At 53.8% G+C, this 22984-nt stretch overlaps 1 protein-coding gene across 5 annotated transcripts in view; it reads left to right on the forward strand.

Moving 5' to 3' along the window:
- Positions 1 to 14051, forward strand: part of UBE3B (ubiquitin protein ligase E3B) — a 49814-nt gene extending 35763 nt beyond the window's left edge. For 3 of the 5 annotated variants that reach the window (XM_081802010.1, XM_081802008.1, XM_081802009.1), the window contains exons 21-28: positions 20 to 130; positions 2576 to 2713; positions 3040 to 3105; positions 4793 to 4851; positions 7165 to 7347; positions 7823 to 7934; positions 10733 to 10825; positions 11826 to 14051. In XM_081802010.1, coding sequence (XP_081658136.1) covers positions 20 to 130; positions 2576 to 2713; positions 3040 to 3105; positions 4793 to 4851; positions 7165 to 7347; positions 7823 to 7934; positions 10733 to 10825; positions 11826 to 12017 — 954 coding nt within the window. In that variant the 3' untranslated portion in view covers positions 12018 to 14051. Of the gene's footprint in view, positions 1 to 19; positions 131 to 2575; positions 2714 to 3039; positions 3106 to 4792; positions 4852 to 7164; positions 7348 to 7822; positions 7935 to 8070; positions 8781 to 10732; positions 10826 to 11825 lie in introns of those variants that run through there. The other 2 variants (XM_081802011.1, XM_081802012.1) reach the window with 2 other exon arrangements.
- Positions 14052 to 22984: the final 8933 nt, after the last annotated feature.

Here is a 22984-nt window from a genome sequence, read left to right on the forward strand (position 1 = left end):
CCATTCTTCTCCCTTGCAGACAACCAGCGGGGATGAGAGGCTCTACCCCTCGCCCACGTCCTACATTCACGAGAACTACCTGCAGCTCTTCGAGTTTGTGGGCAAGATGCTGGGGAAGGCCGTGTACGAGGTGGGCACATGCAGGAGCGGCGCACCCGGGGGGGAAACAAGATGCTAGAAGCCCTGGGGACTTGGTGCGCAGTGTCGTGGCGGGGCCCAGCCACATAAAGGCGCTGTCATTAGGTTGGAGCCCGAGAAAGAGGACAGGACCCACGATTACTGGACAGAAATACTGGGTGCTTTCCATGGGGTATGTCATTTCACCCTCCCGCCAGTCCTGTAGCCAGGCTGCTGCTGCCCCGTTTACCTGCCGGTGACAGGACCGAGGCTTTGAGAAGTCACTGGTCCAGACTCTCAGTGCTAGTTAAGCGGTAGAACCCGAATTCAAACCCAGGCCGGCGTGGTCCCGTTGTAGGAGGGCAGCATTTTGTGGGGCGTGTTAGTTGTTACAGCTGTTTCCTTAAATCTTTTGTAATTGGAGTGAGTGCTTCAGAGCAAGCCGCAGGCGTTTCATTGTTGCGTGTGAGCCAGAACAGGACCGCAGGACAGCGCCCCCAGCTGCTGGTGGAGACTGGCCGTCCCTGGCTAGCGTATGACTGCGAGCATGTTGCGTTTATTTCTGTAGGCCCTCGTTCTGGTCGGAGGGAGTAGGGGTGATAAAAGCTACGTGATGGGGTTGCTGTAGATAGTAAATGAGCGAAGACAGGGAAGACCCCCTCCTGTGGTGCCCGGCTCGTCGGTCTCGTGGGGTCAGGGCGGCATGGACTTGTGCAGGCCCCTGGTGAGGCCCACATAGCTCCCGATCCCTGTCCACTGTGAGCCGGGCCAGCAGAACTCCCTCCAGGGGGGCATTGGCCCCCACCCTGAGGGTCCCGCTCCCTAGGCAGGAAGGAAAGCTGCAGCGGGAGCTTGTGGCCTTCACAGTGGGCTCCAAGAGTGCCTGAGCAGCACTCACCTCTCACCTGTCACAAACCCTAGGGAAGGCAGTGTGCCCTCCGAAGGCAGGGCTGGTAGCTGGGGCCAGTGGAGGAAGGGAGGGAGGGAGAGAGGCCATGTGGGGGCGAGCATACTCATTCTCTCTGTGTTCATGGCCTCAGTCCCTAGCCAGGGTGCGGTCAGATGCCCCCTCTGCATCCCTGCCCAGGCTCCCTCAGGCTGCCTCCTGCCCTAGACTGGGTGGGGGTCCTGGGCTCCTTTTCTGTGTTTGTTTCCACATCTGCAAATGGAGACCATTTCTCAGCTGATTCCCATTTAGAAAAGAAATCCCGGGCGCCTGGGTGGCTCAGTTGGTTGAGCGACTGCCTTCGGCTCAGGTCATGATCCTGGAGTCCCGGGATCGAGTCCCGCATCGGGCTCCCTGCTCAGCGGGGAGTCTGCTTCTCCCTCTGACCCTCCCCCCTCTCGTGTGCTCTCTCTCTCTCTCTCAAATAAATAAATAAAATCTTTAAAAAAAAAAAGAAATCCCATGAGGATGTACCTGGCTACGTGCCACATTTCTCTCTCAAACATGTAGCTGTGATATGCCCAGAAGAATTGGGCCAGCCGAGAAGCATGACTTCGTGGCTTCTGTGAATGTGCTCCCCCGTTCCCTGGACCCAGCGCCTGTCTCCTCCTTCTCTAGCAGTAACAGCGCAGAGAGAAATTAGGACATGCTGGGCCCCGTGTGAGGAGCAGCGTGTATTAACTCACGTAACCCTCGCAGTCCTCTGAGATGGGCCATCATCGAGTCTGAGCCCCTGTCCCTTCTGAATCTCTCTGACCTGCACACTTCTCTCCAGCTAGAACAATCTGTCTGTTCTCCCCAGTGTTCTGCAACAGTTTTCGTGCTGCATCCCTCCCTGCCTCCTGTCCTCCTCCGTCCGTTCCCCACGCCAAGTACAAACCTGACACTTCTCTGCCTAGAGCCCCCCCTGGGGCTCCCTGCTGCCCTCCACAGAGTTCAGACTCCAGGAAGCTCAGGAAGCCTTCCCTGATCTGGCCCTGATCCCTCGCCTCTCCTCCTTCAAACACTGTGCTGTGGCCAGAGAGCTCTGTGTTCCCCCCCTGGGGCGTGCCTGTGGGCCTCGTACGAGAGCCCTTGTGCTCCTCAGGTCTAGCCTAGATAGGTCTCTCTCCTGGAGGCTTCCCCTGCCCTGTCTCCAAGTGAGAGCTGATGCTTTGCGTTCCTCTCCACCCTGCTCATTTAAACCTGAAAACTGGGAGGCTCTGCTGGTCCCCATTTACAGAGGGGGATAGCCGACATCCCGCAGCCAGGCGGCAGTGCGGCTGGGACTGGACCCCTGAGCTGTGCAGCTCCAAAGCCTGTGCCCTTAACTGCTGCGCTGTGATGTCCCCCGGAGGCGCTGGATGGTGTGCAGGTGGCGGGAGGTGCTGGTCTCCACCTCAAAAGTTTACAAAGCACCTCGAGATGTCCTTGACACCCTCGGAGCCCCTCTGCGGCCTGAGCCACCCCAACAAGGTCCCTGAGGTGGGATCCTGCATGGCAGACAGCAAACTTCTGTCTCTCCTCTCGCAGGGAATTGTGGTGGACGTGCCCTTCGCGTCCTTCTTCCTGAGCCAGCTGCTCGGGCACCACCACAGTATCTTCTACAGCTCTGTGGACGAGCTTCCTTCGCTGGATTCAGAGTTCTATAAAAACCTCACTTCCATTAAGGTCAGTGCGGCATGGCGAAGGGCATCTCTGCAGGCTGGTGCAAACTCAGTGAAGTGAAGGCCTCGGGGTTCTCGTGTGGTGGGAGGCGATTTCCTGCTCTGGGGCCAGGGCTGCTCTGTAGCCACTATGGGCCCCCACGTCCCCTTCTGGCCACTCCTACCTCCTTCCTCACAGTGATGAGTGGCCTTTTCCTTTGCTTCAGGCTGGGTGGCAGTCATAGTGGTCCTGCCCATGCAGCATCATGTGTGTGGTGGGGGGGAGTGTTAAAGCTTTCAAGGATATGGCCCGCCTGGGTCCCAACACTTGCCCTTTCTCTGTTGCATTAGCGCTACGACGGGGACATCTCTGACCTGGGCCTGACTCTGTCCTACGACGAGGACGTCATGGGTCAGGTAGGTCGGCCTCTATGGCTGAGCGATTCTTTGCCGCCCTCCACTGGCTTCCTGGGACCTGCCCTGCTCTTGGTGTTTTCCCCAGGAGAAGGTTCACAAACCGAGGCTGGCTGTCCTCTGGTGTCTGGTTCCCTTGCCCATCCCCCTACTCCCGCCTCTCCAGCCAGGGGGGCGTTCCCCCTTCCATTCCCAGTTGACCTGGCCTTTGCCTGCTTGGCCCTCGGAGAGCTCCCCACAAAGACCCTGCTCTGCTTAGATCGCACTTAGGGTCCTTCCTGATGGAAGCTCTAATTCCCCATTTGTAACGTTGCTTTTTGTTGCCATGGTGAGGATTAGCTGTCACACACGGAGGCGTGTGACTTGCAGAGGGGAAGAAGCCGCCCGAGAAGTGCCTCGAACAGAATCCAGGCCTTGCTCTTGCTCATCATGGAGAGCGGAGCAGGAGGAAAGGACAGTGGACACTGTGGCAGCAGAGAAGTCTCCTGCCAGAGTTTGCCTTTTGGCTTTCCCCCGAAGTGCCCTCTGCGCCCTCCAGTGTTGTCCTAGCAGACACCTGTGTGAGCCTCCATGTGCCCGTGTTCTGAGGGCTGCGGGAGCAACCGGACCTAGAGCTTCCTCATGCAGAGCTGGCTTCTTGGAGCCGAGCCTGCATCGCCTCCGAAAGGTCACTCGTCTCCCCAAGCCCCGCTTCTCTTCTCTCACAAAAGTACCTCTCGTGAGTGTGAGTCCTGGCTGGGAGCAGCGTGACGCCATGAGCTCCTGTAGGGAGCCCCGAGCACACAGGTGTGTGAGCGCTCTGAGGAGCCTGTGAGGGAGGAACCTCCGCCTTCCCACAGAGCGGTTCTCCGAGGCTCTCCAAGTAGTAGCGCGCGGACGAGGCGCTCCCTGGAGCCCTTTCCAGGAAACACCAGGCCGGGGGCTTGCCAAAGGCCCTTCCAGCTTCAGAGTCCTCCCGTTGCCCCAAGGTGTTGGCAACGGTGGGACTAGAGGCCACGATCGCTCCTTTCTTCATCATCAGAGACCCAGGATATTCTTTAGTAGAATTTCTGCTAAAATTAGCTTTAAAAGTATGCATTCTTTGATTTTTAGGTGACCCCCAGAAATGTGTGAAGTTGAGGAAAATACTTGATTCTGTGGTCTTCAAATCTTTAAGCAGATTTTGAGCTTTCCTCAGAATTTTCTCTTTTGACAATAAAAATGATGCAAACTGGTAACCACGGATTCTGCTATAAGATGAGCACAGAACGTGAAAAAACCAGTTACAGGACCAGCGCCAGGAAAGCACCACTGTTAATGTGTCATGTGTTTTCAGACTTTTCTCCCGGGGCACCTGTATCACTTTTTTTTTTTTTCCAGAAATGGTACCATACCATTCCAGGGTACGGCTGTACCAACATTTATTTAACTATGCTCATAATGCAAACATGGTCCCCTCTGTGATATCTTTAAGCCTTAGTACAAATGTCTGCATGAGGTTCGGATGAGAAGAAACCTTCCATATTGATTGTGCAGGGTCTGCTTGTTGATATTTAAGCCCTGGCTTCTTGTGAAAATGATTATTCCCAAACACGTCCCATCTTCATTCTGTCATTATTATGGACGTTGGCATCGGGCCCTTTCATCTTCAGGAAGCCCTGTTTCCCTGTTAGAATTCTCTCAAGTAATTGCTCCCCATCTTCTCCCCCAGCTTGTTTGCCATGAACTGATTCCTGGAGGGAAGACCATTCCTGTTACGAATGAAAATAAGTGAGTATAGCAATTAGATTTTTAAGGTCAGCACTTGAAAAGACTTCATTCTGGCTCTCCGGTCTTACTTTGAGAATTTATTAAGATAGATTGAAGTAGAAAGAGGCCATAAATATCATAATGGAATTTACTCGTTACAGTTCATAGGCCAAAACTGTATTAAATTCGATTTGCAAAATAAGAATTGACAACTTATTTTTGGCAGTAGCCCATCTAAGGGCAGAGGCACCCAGGCCGCAGTGTTCCTAGGCATTTAATGACGGCTGGAGATGCAGACAAATGGGTTCTGAGCCACTTGGGCACGTAGTCCTGAACCCAGAGGGCACGGAGGCGGAAGGACACCTTGGAGGGGCAGATCATTTTGGAATGATAGCATGTGGCAGTTGCATAAAATGCTGTTCTTGAGAAGACACAGTGATGAATTCAAATGCCACAGACAGGTCCTTAGACGTGGGGGGACTCGGAGGCCCGGCAGCTATTGTCACAGATAACAGGCTTTTAGAAATCTATCATAAATGTCAACCTCTTTGGTCCCTAGAAGCAAAACTCCTTAATGCACTATCTCCACCGCACTATTCTCACCTAATTAAAACAGTAGAACCTAGCATGAGGAGTAGATATTGGCCCTTTTGTCAAACTATCAATCTTCTGCCGCCAGGCTCAGCTGAGCATCTGAACTGTTAATCTGAGCATCACTCCCCCAGTGACAAGTGAGAGCTCAGTCCCACCTGGTGAGTCATTTGGCTCAGATGCACGTTGCAGCCCGAGCATCCTGCCCCTCTCGGGTCAGGTGGTTGGGGCAGTCTGCATGCTTGTGGAGCTTTGATTTAGACTGTCAGTGTGGTCAGAAGAACGGGCCTGATTCTCCTCGGGATTGAAAGACACCAGTTTTGACTCCTGGCCACAGGGCATTAATTGGACAACTGAGAAGAGAGCCGGGAGCTCAGGTGGGGAGGCGCTGCCGGGAGCTGTCAGCAGGGACGCGTCCTGTCGCTCCCTGCCGTGTGCCTATAACCATCCCTTCAGAGGGCTTCTGTGAGCTCATGCGTGTAAGATACCTTGCAGGATATCTGGCTCAAAGGGGGGGGCCTCAGTAAAGGAGAGCAGTGAACGTCCCCAGTGTCAGCTGTGTGACATGTCCCATAGAGCCCGCCACCCCCAGATCGGCCGTGTTTTGCTGGGCGTGGCACGGGGGTGATGGTGGGAGCGGCATGGGTCACAGCCAGAGGCAGCGGGCCGATGCAGCCTGTGCTGGAGTGAGACTCCTATCCTGCCTGGACCTGTGTGAAAGCCACTTCATAAACTTACACGTTCTCAGCAAAAAAGCTCAGCATAAGGGCAAGGGGATTCGGTTCGACAGATGGTCTTAAAAGGCCTGGAAACGCCAATTCCGCCCTCCTTAGGGTCTTGTACTTTCTGTTAAATGGGAAAGTCCTCCAAAGTCCCCCTCCCTCTTTTGGTAAAATGGGACAATATCAGCAACCTGCTTCAAAGCGTGTATGAAAGGGGTATCGATAATGGAAAAAGTCATATTTAAGTATCTCAATGTGCAAGTCTGCTGCTGGATAATTTTTTTAAATAAGCATATTTTCAGGGTCAGAAACTCAGGTCTGAGCACTGTGGGGTAAAATTTTTATTTGGACTGTGCTAATTTGGGATTTGGGGAGTTGTACCTGGGCTGGGCTCAGGTTCTTTGCTAAGAAATCAGCCATGCTAGCAAGCCTGGATTTAACCTGCTGGAAAGGTTTGCGTTGTATTACAGTCGTAGATGAGGTCATTGTGCTCAGTAAAGCAGGCCCAGAAGACCATCTGCTCGGAACTGTTGTTAGTGCTCTGACTTCCCCTTTGAACCTAAGTGTAAGCTAGCTGCATTTGGTCACAGCTTTCTGCAGGCTTACTTTTCATGGCTTCGAGTCTTGGTCCAGATTAGCAAGGCTTTGATGGAGGTTTCCTCATGAAGCCATTTTTTCTCCCGTTTTAAAGCTTACTGGAGGACAGAATTCTCTCTTAATTGGATGAAATTAAATAAAAGCCCAAAAAGCTGTACTTTTTGTACTGAGAAAGGGCCCTCTCCTTATCTGGGTTTGGGGGAGGAGTGAACACATACACAGTGGCACCTAGCGTGCCATTCAGGAAGGTTAGCATTACCATCGTCGTCATCGTCGTCATCCTCGCCATCATTCTGGTGAAGCGCCCTGGTACCACTGGTGTTTTTGTTAAGTGGTCCAGAAATGGCTGGACTCATCTTTCAGCCCACTGGTAACAGCCCAGCCTGGCCTCCTAATTCCCACTGTTTTCTCCTGTTGGCAACAGGATTAGCTACATCCATTTGATGGCACATTTTCGGATGCACACCCAAATAAAAAACCAGACAGCTGCCCTCATTAGCGGATTCCGCTCCATTATCAAGCCCGAGTGGACCCGGATGTTCTCAACCCCTGAGCTACAGCGTCTCATCTCCGGTGACAATGCTGAGATTGATCTGGAAGATTTAAAGTAAGGAGCGAAGGTGGGGAGGGGGGTGAAATCTTCAGCCTCCTGGAAAGCAAGCTGCCCCCTTGCTGGGCTCCTGTTTCAGAAGCCCACTTCCAAGTGTTCTCCTCCCTGATCACTGGGTGAATTGCTCTGAAATAAAAGATCCCCCACTTGTCTGCCTAGAGACTAAGAAGTGGAAGTAGAGTTTAAGCAGGTGTCAAGGACTGCTGGGCTCTCCAGAGTTCTGGGAAGTGGCAGTGCAGGATCTCCTGTTAGCTCCTGTTCGGGAGTCTCAGGGCCCGCTCTTGAGCTCCCCACCCCCTTAGCTTCCAGGGACATGGGTTACGAAGGCGTGAACTTCTGCCTTTAAGAGAGGTCAGGAGGCACCCAGGCCTGCCAGAGTTGGCTGTGCCACTTGGCTAAGTTCCGTCCCTGCCTGTGTCTGTAAGCACCCATTGGAATGTGTGGCTGAGCCCATTGTCTGCATTTTTTTCAGGAAGCACACGGTGTACTACGGTGGCTTTCATGGAAGTCACAGGGTCATCATCTGGCTCTGGGATATTCTGGCCTCTGACTTCACACCCGATGAGAGAGCCATGTTTCTGAAGGTATTTTATATGTTACCTAGATGTGCATTCATAGATATTCTCATAAACCTAGAGGTCACTTGATGTAATAATTTATACTGGGAAAAAATAAAATTATCAAGAGGACCTCCTATGATCAGCATATCCTCTCCCGTAGGCCGCCTCCATGGTAGGTCAAGCAGTAACCAGACAGGCTCAGGGTGAGGCTGAGTCACGTGGGCCCAGGAGCTGCTGCGTACCCCTCTGCAGAGACAGGCTTGCATGGGCTTGAGCTCGTTGGGCTCAGCACTCCGTCTTCCCCTTCGCTGGTGCTGGCCTTGCTCACATCTCATTTCTTCCTTCCTTATAGAAGCAAATGGTGTTTATTACCTTAAAATACAGACAAGCAAATTTTTTTTAAGTTTTTTTTTTCTTTTAAGTAATTTCTACACCCAACGTGGGGCTCAAACTTATAACCCCAAGATCAAGAGTCACATACTCCACCGACTGAGCCAGCCAGGCGTCCCCAGACACGCAAACTTTTGAACAATCTCCATTCCTACTCTCCAGGGACTGCCTCTGTGTACCTTTTTCTCAGCAGTGTGAAACATGCAGCACCACACATACAGTGTCCCCATAAAACACACGTGATTGAGTAGGCTGATAGCAGTGTGTATTTCTGCAAACAGGGTAGCTGACATTAACCAGTTCCCTTATACCGGTGTCTTTAAAGTTGGAAACGTTCAAAACGTTCCCTCCGATGACACCGTGTTGTTTCCTGTTACTGACGTCGGCAAAGCCTTTTATAGGACCCTGGATGACATACACACTTGTCTGTGTATTTGTTACATGCTTGTGTATTTTTATAAAGATGGAATCCTCACTTTGCCACCCGCTCTGCTATTTGATATTTTATCCTGAACACGTTGCCATATTCTGGGGGTAGATTTAAGTACCTTGAAATATTTTCCTTTGGACATTTGGGTTTCTAGAATGGTTTCCAGTGACCTTGGTGGTTGAGGCAACATGAACAGTATCACCACTAGTTGAAATGGCAGCGGGTTTTCTTTCTCCTTGGTTTGTCATTCTGAGGAGAGTTCATTCCCATCAAGGAGGCCACCACTCCTAGATGCAGAAATGCCCAGGTCATCCCTACAGGTTACAAAGGGCTTGGGGTAGGCAGGTAGACATAATTCCAGAAATTCTTAAGAGAATCAATTCTGATTTTCCAGCAGCACCTCTTATAGGCCAAACACTCCCTGATGGACTATAAAACCGCTCCCCTGCCTCTCCTGGAAAGAGGAGAGAGCCCATGTCTCCTAACTGTGTGCAGTCTGTCCCACACAGCGGGTGTGTTTGTGTCTCTGGATAGCCGGTCTCCAGACCTGCAGTTCCTGCAGACAGGCCCCAGGTCGGGTGGAAGACACAGCCCTCGTATGGAGTGCACCTGACTGTGCTTGCTTTAGCTGTAACACGAGCAGATGGCAGCTTCCTGTGCCCTCTGCCCCTCGGCCTCCCGTCCCAGGGGGATGAAAGCACCGCCCCCTCCATAGACCAGCCCCGGCTTGCGGCACATAGTAGGTCTGAGCGGCCTGAATTGGGACAGGCACAGGCTCTTCTGGGTCTGTCTCCTCATCCTTAAAACGGAGCGAATCACACAGCTTCCGAGGAGTGATGAGGTGAGGCCGGGTCCCAGAGCGCTCAGCACAGTGCTCGGCCCTGCTTTCTTAGTAGGAGCTGCTGCTGTGCTTCGGCTGGTGGAAAATAAACCATACTGGATAGTAACATCGATACTGGGTGTAAAAACGGTTTTTGAAACCTGCCACACAAAAACTCTTTGGATGCCATTTAGAACACTGTTTCATTGGTAACATTTATTATATTAAGACCCAAACACTCAGCTTGCTGTGGAATTTTGAAGCACAGCTGGGTGCTGTAAGTAGCAGGCCCGTACATCCCCTGGAGAAGGAAGAGCGTTTGTAGCTGATGTTCAGTTCTAAAAAGCGAATGGTTTCTTCAGACTTCCCTCTGCAAGTTTATCACTTGGATTTCTAAGTCAGTCCGATTCCTCTGTGCAGACACAAGCTAGCACATATGATGAAATAACCCAGGTGCTGCCATCTGGGAGAGGCAAGGAATCCCAGGAGTGTAGCAAGGGAGCATGGGTGGCTGCCCGTGGGCCCCATTCCGGGTGTCTGGCGCATTGGTGTGCCCCTCAGCCTTGCTGGCGCCGGATGCCTGATTGTTGTCTGCATGCTGAGGGCAGATTCGTCTGTCAGGGAGGGGCCCCCAGGAGCCGAGCTCACTCTGTGAGACTGCTCTGTGACACAGCAGTCCAGGGTGCTTGGGGGAACGCACCTGCACACCTCCCCCTGGCTGGGTAGGAAGCCGAGCAGGAAGCCAGGTGCCAGGGGTGTGGGGCCCTCTCTCCTGTGCCACGTGTTGGGGGCACCACCGTCTCCCTCTGCCCAGTGGTCCCATGCATGGCGTCTCTCGAAGCAAGGGCCCGCGTGCCAGTCCCACTGAGATCGGTCCCGTGGGGGGTAGTTTGTGTTGTTCCTGAACTCTTCAGCTGCACATTCTCCACCAGCCCCTGGGCTGGCACACACAAATGACTGGTCACATCCGCTGGTGTGGCTTTCGTGTGTTTTAACCTTCAAGAACAACACCCTTGAGACGTGAGACGTATACAAGTTCTTGGGCTGAATGCATGGTCTGTGGTCACCCTCCTGTCATACCATGACTGGAGAAAGCGAAAAACATGCAGCTCGCCTGCCAGGGGCCTGTTGCTGAGGGAGCAAGAGCCCCAGTCTGGCCCCTCGACCTGCCTTGTGTTGCAGTTTGTGACCAGCTGCTCCAGGCCCCCGCTCCTGGGATTCGCCTACCTCAAGCCTCCCTTCTCCATCCGCTGTGTCGAAGTGTCAGATGATCAGGTACCACTGCTGGGGGAAGAGTCAGCTGCTCTTGGTGGTGGTTTGCTGTGCCCACTGGGTAGAACCTTCACCCGGTCTGTGTCCGCGGGGCAGGCAGTGCAGCTCCTGGGAGCCAGGTGCGAAGGTTCCACAGCTCTCCAGCCAGGAGAGCAGTCGGGCCCCCAGAGGATGCCCTTGGACTCGGGCTGCTCTGGGGCCTCAGCTCTCTCGGAGGTCCCTTTCTCTTTACTCCCTCAGGAAAGAGTACCTGGGGGTGGTTTTAGTAGCTGGTGGCCTGGCCGGGGCTCCAGGTCTGAGAGGCAGTGTGGGAGGGGGCTTAGGACACCGGCTTAGGAATGGGGCAGGTGAGGGCTTGTGTGCTGGCCCTTCACGTCTGGCAGGCCGCTTCATTTCCTCTTCTGTAAGGGGGAACAGATGCCTCCGGGGTTATGCTCCATGGAAGGGGTGCTCCAGTGGTAGCCATTGTTCAGTGTCTCAGCCCCTCTCCCCTGCCTGCAAAAACCCAGCGGCCTCTGAGCATAGCTGCCTCTCTGGATGCTGCAGTCTGGCCTCCGCGTCCCTCATGTGACACTAGACAACCCTCAGTCCCCTTACTTAAGGAAGGTTGCCCCACATTACAGTCTGCCATGGGCCACGCGCTGGTGGGAGGAAATGGGAGCCTGCATTTAGACGTGTTTTTGTACCTGAAGTATGTTTACAGTAGTCTGGCTCTTTGAAAATTGGTTGAGCAATAACTGGCAGTTAACCCGAAAGCCCCCTTTCTGAGTGCTTACCTAACACAGGGGTCCCCCGTGGAGCTGCCAGGGCTGCTGCTGTGTGCTCAGCAGTCGGGGCGGGGGGCCTCCGTTCGGGGGCAGCCTCGGGCAGCAGTGCGCTCTTCACCGGCCATTCTGCTCGGCCCCGAGGCTAGCCAGGTCCCCTCCTGCGTCACCCACTCTGGCACCCGCCGAGTCTCCCTCGCCAGGTGCCTCCCAACCAGGGCTGTGGTGTGTGCTTGCAGGACACCGGGGACACCCTGGGCAGCGTGCTCCGGGGCTTCTTCACCATCCGCAAGCGGGAGCCGGGCGGCCGTCTGCCCACCTCCTCCACCTGCTTCAACCTGCTCAAGCTGCCTAACTACAGCAAGAAGAGCGTCCTCCGGGAGAAGCTGCGCTACGCCGTCAGCATGAACACGGGCTTCGAGCTCTCCTAGTTCCCCGCTCCCGCCACCTGCCCTGGCCGACTCCTGGGCTGCCAGGGGCCTTCAGCTCCAGGGGGCGGGGTCACCCTGGGAGTGGATGACCAACAAGCCAGGTGACCTCTCACTCTTTATAGCCATGAGACTCCCCTGTGGCCTCAACTACTTGGGACGCACATGACGACTCCGTAGCATTCTCCAGGTGACACTGATGGGAAGGGTGTTGAGAATAAACCTCCAGGTTCCGCCCGCGCTGATCCTTTTCTCCTACTTTCCGGGGTCTGAAGCCCAGGCCTGTGATCACAGAGGGCCTTCTCCTTTTGATAGTTTGGTTTTTTGGTGAGTCTTTTTTTTCCTTAACCTTGTGAGTGAGCTGTGCATGAACAGTCCCAGGAACTCCAAGGGTCCAGAGCGGTTTTCACGATATGGTCCCGAGTGCACAAAGCCTACTACGGGTGAGACGCTCTCCTTCTGTTTCTGAAAACTCTCTTCTCAGGTAAGGCCTTGCCAAGCCTCTATGCACTCGACAAAGTCTCTGCCTCCGTCCCGTCCACACGCGGCCTCTCTGCAGACAGTCAGGCCCACCTGCTCCCCAGGGAAGCAGAGGTGCCTGCCAGGAAGGCTGCGGAGCCCAGGACATTCGGGCACTGCCCCCACCTTGAAACCACGCATTCCATGCGGCGGCCGTGCCCCACCCCCAGGCTCACCTCAGATGCTCTGAGTCCTCAGGCCAAGCTGCCAGGAGGCCCCCACAGGCTTGATCCTGTCTCGTGCGTTCACATTGGCATCCTGGCTTGGGGAGAAAAAATACCTGTTGGCCCTTAAGAGCAGCTCCGTTTCCAGAGGGCGCTGGCTGTTCCCCAAGGCCTGCTGATTAGGGGGTAGCTGCCTTCCCTCTGCTTGTTTGCCCTGTTTTTGTCTAGTAAGGAACAAACACTAGCCGAGTTTCCCAGCCTGTTGGGGCGGTGGCCTCCCCCCATTGATGGTAAAATCCCAAGAAACTTGGGTCTTGCCGCTCATTTTTCCTCAGCACGGGGAACCGGGAGCCCTTCGCACTGATGGACGCTCAGAGGGCTGAGAGAACTCTGGGTTGGGTTTTTTGGTTTTTGGTTTTTTTACTTCGTTTTCTCTTCCAACCCATTGTGCTCCTCTGCCCTCATTCTTGCCCCTTATCATGAGAACTTTATTCTAGATCCAGGGAATTGAGACAAAGGCCATGTCCATGGTCTGTGTTGACAGCCATCCACCCTCGCCCCCCTCGTCAAGCTCCTTATGCATCCCCACCACCAAGATTGAAGCCAGGAGTGCCTGGTCCCTCCTCTGCTCTGTGGAGCTCGCTGGGGGCTTGCAGCTTTCTACCAAGCAGCAAAGCACCTTCTGGCAAAAACCTTCATGTTGGCGGCAAAGCGGGCAAGATCTATCTCCATGGCCCCCCTCAAAGGGTTGCGGCTGGGTGCCATGTCCTGCCCGGGCCCAAGCCTGGCTCCCTTAGAGCCCCTGGGCTTCTGGAAAATAGAGTTTGTGTTTTACTTTGATGGAAAGATGGCAAGGAATTTAAAGGCAGGAATTTGTTGTTATTATTATTTAAGATTTGTTAGTAACCTCTGATTCTGTGGATTTGCCACTTTAAATACTCGACTCCTTTGAAGACCTCCTCAGAACGTGCGTGTACGCGGAGTAGGTTTGTACGTTTATGCTGGGGCCCAAAGGACGATCAGCCTGCACAGAGACGTTTGATTCCATCTTGACTTGGATTACCCAAGAATCCGCCAGTGGGGGGCTGGGGAGAGAGTGGTTTCTGAGCACCGACGCCAACTTTATCTGTTCTTTTGACGAGGAGGGGTGGTTTGTAATTTCATTTAAATTGTTCTCTTCAACAGCTGGAGATACCACACTGTCAAAAACACTGCATCTGTACTTTTATGGCTCGTGTTCATTGACACCTCGATGGCTCTTGATGGCTCTAAAAAGTTGGGGGGGGGGTTGGTTTCATAGATAACCTAGGGATTAAAACGTGATCAGAGGCTTTATTAAATTTATACTTCAGCACATGATGTCTGTGTTCTGCTTTTTATCTGAAGAAGGAGCGCCTTAGGACCACATGCCTGGGGAGCTCACGAGGGGGCGCCTGGAGCTTAAAGGGCACATAGGCTCCCGCAGTGGAAAGACGATTCAGAGGAAAATACAACAGACACTCAAGTCTTAGCGGCGAAGCAGAGTTAGTAGCGGTTGACAATGTTCTATTCGCTTCCAGTTCTGTTTTGAGAGGTAGCACATTTCACATAAAGCTCAGGTCACCTCCAGCACCACCCAGGCCGTTGTCCCTCTCACCCACTTTTCCAGAGGCAGCCATCACTCCAGATGACGTGTTTTATACAGTAACGGATACAACAGATGTGTGTTCATTGAAAACCATCCACATAACTCTCACAAATATATGAAGGCAAATTTTACAGCTACAACGGGGTCTATGCGGTTTTGGTCCCTGAGGATCGTACTTGCAGGACACACAACCCTGTGTCATTCTGTTCAGCCCACATTTACGCTCAGCAGAAAACCCATCTCAAACCGGCCCGTTTTTCCAGCTCCACCTTAGGTGGCTTTTGCCCTCATCTGCGGTGGCTGTGGCCTCCTGGGAGCTCTCGCCGCCGCCTCCAGCCTGGAGCCCCCAGAGGGTCGGAGCAGGAGGCTGGCCCGTTGAAATCCAGGGACTCAGAAAAGAAGTCCTGAAAGCCTGACGGCCCTTTTATAATAGAATGCCTGGGCACCCAAGAGGAGTTTGTGTGTGCTGGGTTTTCTCACACGGAGCATTCATACCGGCAAAGGAAAAGAACCAACTTCCCCAGATACGCCGGCAGCGTGTGAGACACTCCCACCTAAAAATCCAAAGCCTCGTTCTGTGACATTTTGGCCTTTACAAGTTACCACGGCAAAGAGAAAGTTCTTACGACTAGGAAAAACAAGTGGGTTTTTTAAAAATTTATTTAAATGAAGACAATTTTAGTACACAGTCAGAACTTGCAAGTGCCTAAGAATATTGAGGTGGAACACAGTTTGAGAAACACTCCACCGTGTTTGGGACTGCAGCAAAGCCATCTGCCGGTCTTTGTCCTGTTGACTTAGCAGAGGTCGCGCTGCTAAAAGTGTGTGGCGGGCTTATGGACAGACCAGTTATCTCTAAGGTTGGTTCATCTGGAGATCCAGGCCTCCCTTAGGCCTCAGACCTCCTTCCTGGAAACTTCGTAGGTCGATGAGCCGCTGAAGAACTGAACTGTGGTTCGTTCGGTGCACTTTTTCAAGAAGCCGAGCGAGGGCTCAGGACCACAGAGACGCATGTGAACCCTCCCTTCCTGGTTGGGGGCCAGGATCGGCCTGTGCCTCCTGAGAATCTCGGTGCCCACTTCAGGGGCACGGGGATTACATGGAGCAGCATGTGACCTGCACCCCCCTCAGTTCCTGGCACCAAGTCAGCATCCGATGTTAGTCCTCTTCCTACACTTGCTCACCCTGCACTAGAAGAAAACGGAGCTGCCCGTGGCCTGTCCATCAGGCCCTAGCCCAACTTCCGGTAGCTTCTGCAGCCACCGACAGTCACAGCAGGGCGGTGAGAAATCGGCCGCGGTCTCCCAGGGAACTTCTGCAGAATGGCGGGAAGGCCCGCTCCCTCCTCCACGCTGCCTGCGGGGAATAGGCCGAGGCGTTCCCAGCTGGCGTGGCCTCCAGCCACCTCACTCACACACACTCACGCTCCCGGACGCCAGGCGGTCTTCAGGGTCAAGATGAAGTCGCTTGCTCATTATAATCATCATGAGAGCTAACATTTTTTACAAGCCCGCCTTGCATCGCCACTGACTCTGGAGCCTGAGCCCTTGGGGCTCTGAGGGCACTGGACAGAGCAGGTTTGGAGCCTCGGGAACTGGGTTCGCGTCCCAGCTCTGCCGCTCACTACAAGGCCCGGGACAAGGCCCCTGGCGTCTCTGGGCCATACTTCCCACCATGCAATGACCTTCCCACCTGTGCCAGGCCCTCTGAGGACAGTCGGTGATTTGCGGTCGGTGTAACTGTCACCATTATTTTATTCCAGAGACCTAACTGACGTTCTCTCTGGAATTATCTTTGTGTTTCAGACTCCTTGCAAGGAGGCCTCCAGAGGTGTTAGCAGGACATCCCGAGGGGCTTCTTCTGGACTTCACCCTCAGCGCCAGGTTTTTGGCTCCTTTACCTGAGCCCTCACCATGTCCTGAGCTTCCACCACACACTTCGGCCCAGCCTCTCCCCCGGCCTGGGACCAGCAGCCACATTCCCCTCACGGTTTTCCCAGCCCGTGGCAGTTAGGTGGCCTCTGAGCCATAGGGAGACTCAGAGACTTGGGTAGACCAGGATGGGATCTGTGTCATTTTCCAGACCTTACACCAAGAGAGCCAGACAGAGCACCCAGTGATGGCAGGAAAAACCTCACCCGCTGTGATGTGACCCGCTGCTCTGACCGCAAAGAAGCCTGCAGAGGAAATCAAAACCCGAGCTTCCCAAACATCCACACTCCCACGAGGCACCAGGGAGATCCTGATTCAGCAGGTCTGGGGTGCCCAAGGTCCTGCATTCCTGACTCAGGAGTCCGCCACGGCCCGGCATTGAGACAGGTGGGGTAAGACCCTGAACTTGGCATCAAAAACTGGTTTGCATCAGCTGAGTGACTCTGGACAAGTTTCCAACTCCCTGAACCTTCTTTCCTCATCAGTACAATCGCCTCCAATACTAGTAACCCTCCTGATGACCTCACAGACAGCTCGGGGCGGTGGGGTCACACAGACCCCGGTGTCAAGCCCAGCCCCGCCTCTCACCGGCTGCGGGAGCTCTGACCACCTCTCCCAGCCTTGCTGTCACCTGAAAAAACGAGCCTGAGTCACACCCTAAAATGCGTCTCCGTGGTAATGGGACAAGTAGTGCTTCTGAGTCAAAAGAGGGGTCATCTGTGTTTAGGGAGAAGGGGGCCATAAAGGATGCGTTCCTTCATCTTCACCTGGAAAGAGGGTTTACCCTTTGGAGACAGGAAGGGAGGCAGTTGGGACGGAGGAAGCAGCCCGACCAAAGGTGAAGTGGTGAGCAGTGGGAGTCACATCCCGTCTCACTGAGGGCAGGAACGGGGGCATCCTACCACAACCAGTGGTCGTCCCCCGGACCTTCGCCACGAGCAAAGCACTGCGCTCGGCCTTCTGTGCAAGTTCTTCACATTCTCCACCCTGGGACCCTGGGCACCGGAGTAGAACCAGTCCATTCTGCGGATGCAGATGTGGAGGTTCAGAGAGGTGGATTCACTTGCATGAGACCACACAGCTAGAAAGCACCAGAGGTAGGCTTCGGCCCTGGGTCCCTGTGACGACAGAGCCCCCTTCAACCACTAGCTTTGCTGCCGCAGGGAATAATCTGTGCAGGACAACCCGTGTGGTGGGGAGTGTTAGTGTGGGAGAGCTGGGGAGGGTTAGAAGTCGTTGGGTGCAAGCAGAGACCGAGGGGGCTGTGGGAGAGGGGTCCCCAAGGGGGGGTAGGGGAGCCTAAATTTGAAGGCAAAGAGAGCCGGTTGGGGGGTTGGCGCATGACAGTGACGCTTTGTCCTCTTGGTACATGGCCTGCTCTGGGCACCTGTACCAAACATCAGGCTCCGTGACCTTCTCCCCAACCTGCTTGTGTCCCACCCAGGGACTCTGTGCCAGGGAGTGAGCGTCACCTGTGTGGGGCAGTGAGGGCCTGCCCTGCAGCCCGGGTGGCCTTGTCACCATGACAGATGATGCCCGTTGGACTCGGCAGTTGGCGGGTGTCCCAGCCAGGAGCCAGCCCAGGTAGCCAGATTGCCAGGGAGTTCGGGCTTGCCTCTGTTCATCCGAAAATAGACACACAGGCTGCGCCAGGTGCTGGAGGCACAGCTGGGAAGAATGGGGACACCTCCCTGCCCTGCAGTGCTCACTGTGAGGCTGGCGGAAGAGGTAGAACTAATCCAAGGGAGATGCCTGAGCACATACTGTGCTCACGCCCCCTAGAGCCACCCTGTTAGGATGCCCACTTCACAGCTAGGCAAACTGAGATTTGGGGACAGCAAGATGCTTGTCCAAGGCCCTAGAGTCTGTCAGTGGCAGAGCCAAGATCCGAACCCTGGTTTGCCATGCACTCTAAAGCCCTGACCAAAGTTGGAGCAGGCAGAAGAGGAGTGGGAGAGCCTTCTGGACGATGCGATCAAGATTGAGCAAAGGCCCAGCAGCTGTTCTGTCCCTTTCTGCATCTGGTGCTCATCCCTGTCCCATCTCCCCTTGAGGGGACTGCTGGAAACAGAATTGCACCCACTTTGCAGGTAAGGCCCTATAACATATTTAAGGACTTGCTGAGGACCCCAGGGCTCTCGTCTCCCCGAGTCCTGGCAAAACTGGGAGAGGTGACAATCTCCGGAACAGCACCATTCCCAGCTACAGAGGTAAAAGGCTGAGTTGGATTGGGAGTGTACCTGAGCGAAAGGGGACCCGCTCTGCTGTTAGCCTGCCTCTACCTCCCCCACCAAAGCTCCCCAGGCAGAGGCAGGCTGCAGGAGTTTCAGGACCCTCCCCCACCACTTCCTTAGCTCCTCACTCCTATCCCAACAAGCGGAACCCCTCTCCTCACCAGGTGAGCCAGAGACCCAGGGAGGACAAGGTCAATGCCCAGAGCGCCTCCTTCATGCATCTGGGACCATGATCCATTTGGGACGGTGGTGTCTTCTCTAAGAAGGCCTTGCCCCTCAGCCCTCAAACCATGTTAATAGTGACTGTGAACTTGCCACTGCTTCCACAGCAATGGCCAGAGTTCCTCGGTCTTCCTTCTGGGCTGGCTGTAGCAGTGGCCCCTGGTGGACAAGCTGGGTGGCTTGTCCCGGCAGGTTCACACTGTGAAGCCATCGGGAGCGGTTTCCATCAGCTGGGGTTCTGCCTTATGGAGACCGAGAAGGGATTTATTGGCAGGTTTCGAGGATGAGAGAACCAGAGCTGAGCCAGGGCCGTTCAGAGTCTTAGCATAGGGTGGCAGAGCCTCTTCGGGACTCGGCAGGAAGGGCTCGGCCCCAGCCAGGAACCCATCCTCGTTCCGATCATGCCAATCTTCAGGGAAAGTGCAGGGAAAGAGAAAAGACTGAGCAAGGCACTGATGTCGTTCTTGCATTTATCCATTCAGTAAATGTCGGGCACCTGCTGTGTGCCAAGCACTAACTAAGCACTAGGGTACGGTCGACTTTGGGAGAGCCAGACACTAACAGGAAACCCGTAAGATCATTTCTGATGTGTTGAAAACAAAACAGAGACACCCCCCCGCCATGGAGATTGTATCCCATTGGGAAAAGTAAATCCCCCAAAGGGAATTGAGGCATGGCTATGAAGAGAAGAGGGACTGGATGAGGGAGTCCCCAAACATAGCAAATATCCACAAGAGGGTTCCTGCCATTTTTAAGACTTCAAAAGCCTGCTCTGGTGCCCAGGGTGGTGGCAAGGATTTGGGTTCTGGAGGTAGATTAGACTTCATATCTGGTCCCGGCCACTTCCTTACGTGACCTGGGGCAAGTCACCTAACCTTTGCAAGCCTGCAAAATGAGGTTGATAATTCTTCCCACGTAGGGTTGCTGTTAGGTCCCATGAGGTCAGACATGCCCCACGCCTGGCACATAATGAGCACTCAGTTTACTTCCCAGACCAAATACTCAATCACGTCCTGGGTGTGGGGTGTGGGGACACGCGCGTGCAAGGTGGGTCGCTGAGCCAGGTCCTTGAGGTTGGGGGCTATTCCTGTTGACCCTCCAGCATATTCCATTACAGCTTTATTCTTTTAAGTTAGATTGTTGAGTTTAGATTTTTCTTCCTTTTTAGATTTTTTTTTTCCAGTATTCTCTACACCCAATGTGGGTTGTGAACTCACAGCCCCAAGATCAAGAGTCACGTGCTCTACCGACGGAGCTAGCCGGGCGCCCCGCCATTACAGCTTTAATATCATTCCTGCCTTCCTTCTTCTAGATAAGATTTACTAGGGTACGTAACTACAGAACTGCCCTTTCTTCCTTGAACCACCCCTCAAAACTCCCAGCACACGCTGAAGAAATCCTCCTCCTGAAACACCCCACATTTCCCCAGGGTGTGTGTGCTTTCGTGTTGCAACAAGACCATCTGACATTGTTCAACTACAGGCGCGCTCTTCGGGGTCTTCAGTGGGAGGTCATTGCAAACCATAAACTCAAAAATGTCCCCCTAAACAAACTGCCTCCCCTGAATGCAGCACCGCAGGGAGGGGAGCTGGATCTGGTGCCGAGCACAGCAGGAAGCAACCCCACAGGGAACGGAGAGAAGAAACAGCCAAAGGGATGTGGCTTCCAGGACACCTGCCTGCTGACAGGAGGGGGTGGGGGAGGGACGATTGTGGCAGAGGCTGGGGGTCGGCTGGGAGATGGGAGGTGTCATGCTATTTCTCACTGGTCTTAATCTTAACTTTGCGTGCTCTAATGTGAAATGTAATTACAGATTCTGAATTATGGTGGCGAGCTCATCAGGGCTGACTCATCAATTAGTCAGATTTATACGCATGTGGTTCTCGGAGATCTATGACCCTGATGTGTCACCTCGAGCTCTGAGAAATCTGTCCTGCCCGTTCGCTGTCTTGGGGAACCGTGGGGTCGAGAGAGCCATTTTGAGGGCCGGCTGGGAGGGACAGTGTGACCACTATCAGGAAGCCTGGAGACCATACATGCCTCTGAAGTCCCCAGTCTTTGAAATCTGTGAGGGCGTTGGCCTAGGAATCCAGAGATGTCAAATACACATCGGAAACCATGCGAGGCTTCACTAATGGATTACCAGCACCTTCTGCTGCATGGGGACCCAGCCTCGAGCTCCTTCTTAACATAGCCTTCCAGGCAGTCCCTACCAATCACCGTGCATTGGCACTTCTTTCCCACCCCTGGGATCAGCCCGTCCACTATCTCCGCAGAATCATAATCGGGAAAGGAAGCTGGGTTTTGACGCAGAAGCCCCGGGTTGAGTGCTGGTTTTGCCACTTGCTCACTGTGGCACATTGGACTCATCACACTACCCGCTGGGGTGCCACTTTGTCCAGGTGAAGGTAGGGTGGTGATCCACGGTGAAAATCCACATAAGGTAATCAATGGGAATGTCCTTTGTCTATCTCAAACCCCATACAGGTTAAAGATGCAGCAACCAACAGAAGAGAAAGAAGGATGAAAAGCGGGCGCGATTACCCTCCAGGGGCAATCCTCAGTGGGGCTGTGATCAGCTTTCTTCCCTCCCCTGTTGCCCTACAACGGAAGCTAAGCATCCACGTTCAGACCGCATGGGAGCTGCGCTCCAGGCAGCCAGCCGGCTCCAACAGAACGACCAGGCGCATATTCTCCAAGGCTTCTAGACTTTGGACGGGCCCCGTGGCTTTGGCTACCAGAGGGCAGCCTCCTCTGACTCCAAACATCCCAAGAGAGGTAGATGATTTGTGACAGGCATGGCAAGCAGTTGTCAGCTTCTTCTCTCTTCTGCACTTAGGTTTATTACACAAGTGAGCCTCTGTCAAATCCGACCCAAATACATTGTTAAAGAAAAGGTTGGAAAACCCAGACAGACAAAAATGAAAGTTAAAACCACCCATAATCCCATGATTTGGAGGCATTATTAACACGTGGAATAGATCCTTGCATATTTTTTTCCTGTGGTGTATATCCACACACCTATTTCTTTTTCAGCAATCAGGTCATTCTATACTATACCACTGGATAACTGGGGTTTGGTTTGGTTTGGTTTTTTCTACTTAAAAGATGGATGCCTTTCCATAGTAATAAATAGATAGACACCATCCATTTCAGTAGTTTTGTGTTTCTTAGAGCCCCTTATTGTTCAGTATCTTCCTTATTTGACAGTTAGCTCCCTATTGTTGGACAGAGCATCCAGTTTTTCACTGTAATGAGCAGCTCTGCCGTGAAAAAAAATCCTGCTGGCTTCACCGACGTATCTTTCCTTTGGAGAAATTCTCGGACACAGAATCGCTGGGCCGTAAGGACGCACATTTCCAGGACTTTCATATATGTTGCCAAATTGCCCTCCTGCAAGGTTGACCCTAGCTCCGATCCCCCCAGCAGCGGAGAGTCCACGTTTCTCTCTCCCCGCTGAAGCCTGCAGGTGGAGAGCCACAGGCTCAAAACTCTCTCCAGCTGCCGGGTCCTGTGGTCAGACCCCTGAGGGTCCTCAGAATCAAGTTCTTCCTCTCCCACTCGGCAACCCAAAGTTGGCCCAAGAGAGTCTGTGGCCAGGGTCCTGGTGCCACCTGGCGCGGCCACCCGCAGGCCCCGACCCCCTTCCTTTCCACCTACGCGCCCCGAGGCCTTTTCTCAAGGCGGGCTGCCCACACCTTGTGACGGCACAGTGAGCTTTTGAGCTATCATCAACCTTATTTTCCTCTACAGCTCCTACGGAGTTAACAGATGTACGCACGTCTGAGGCAGTCATGCGGCAAGAGACTCTGGGGCCAATCCTTCCCGTTTTGACAGTGTGTAATCGAGGTGAAGCCATAAATTTTATAAACAAGAATAAACGACCCTTAGCAACATATGTCTGTTCGACCCTTCCAAGGTGATCGTAAATAAAGGCACCTGCCTGCTGGGGGAGGGACGTGGGCGCTACGGATGGCCAGCGGTGAGGGCCGAAGGCTCTTGCCTTGGGAGCATCTGGTGGCGGACAGGTCACCCCGCCACCCCCAGGTCCTGAGTCAGCTGGACGGCTTTCTGCCGTTTATTCAATCGTCCCTCCAGCCTGCCTTTGCCCTTATGCCCCCCCCCCACCCCGCACCAAACTGGTACCTGCTTCTCACTCTGAGAGAGGTAGCTTGTAGCAGGGGCGGTAGGGTCCCCTCCCTCGGGGTTTACGATACCCTCTCCTCCACCCCCACTTCACTGTCAATGGCGGCGGCGGCACCAGTGTCCCAAG

This window comes from Leptonychotes weddellii, chromosome 13 (genome assembly GCF_054177405.1).
Source record: "Leptonychotes weddellii isolate Sample4059 chromosome 13, ASM5417740v2, whole genome shotgun sequence".
NCBI classification, from domain to species: Eukaryota; Metazoa; Chordata; class Mammalia; order Carnivora; family Phocidae; genus Leptonychotes; species Leptonychotes weddellii.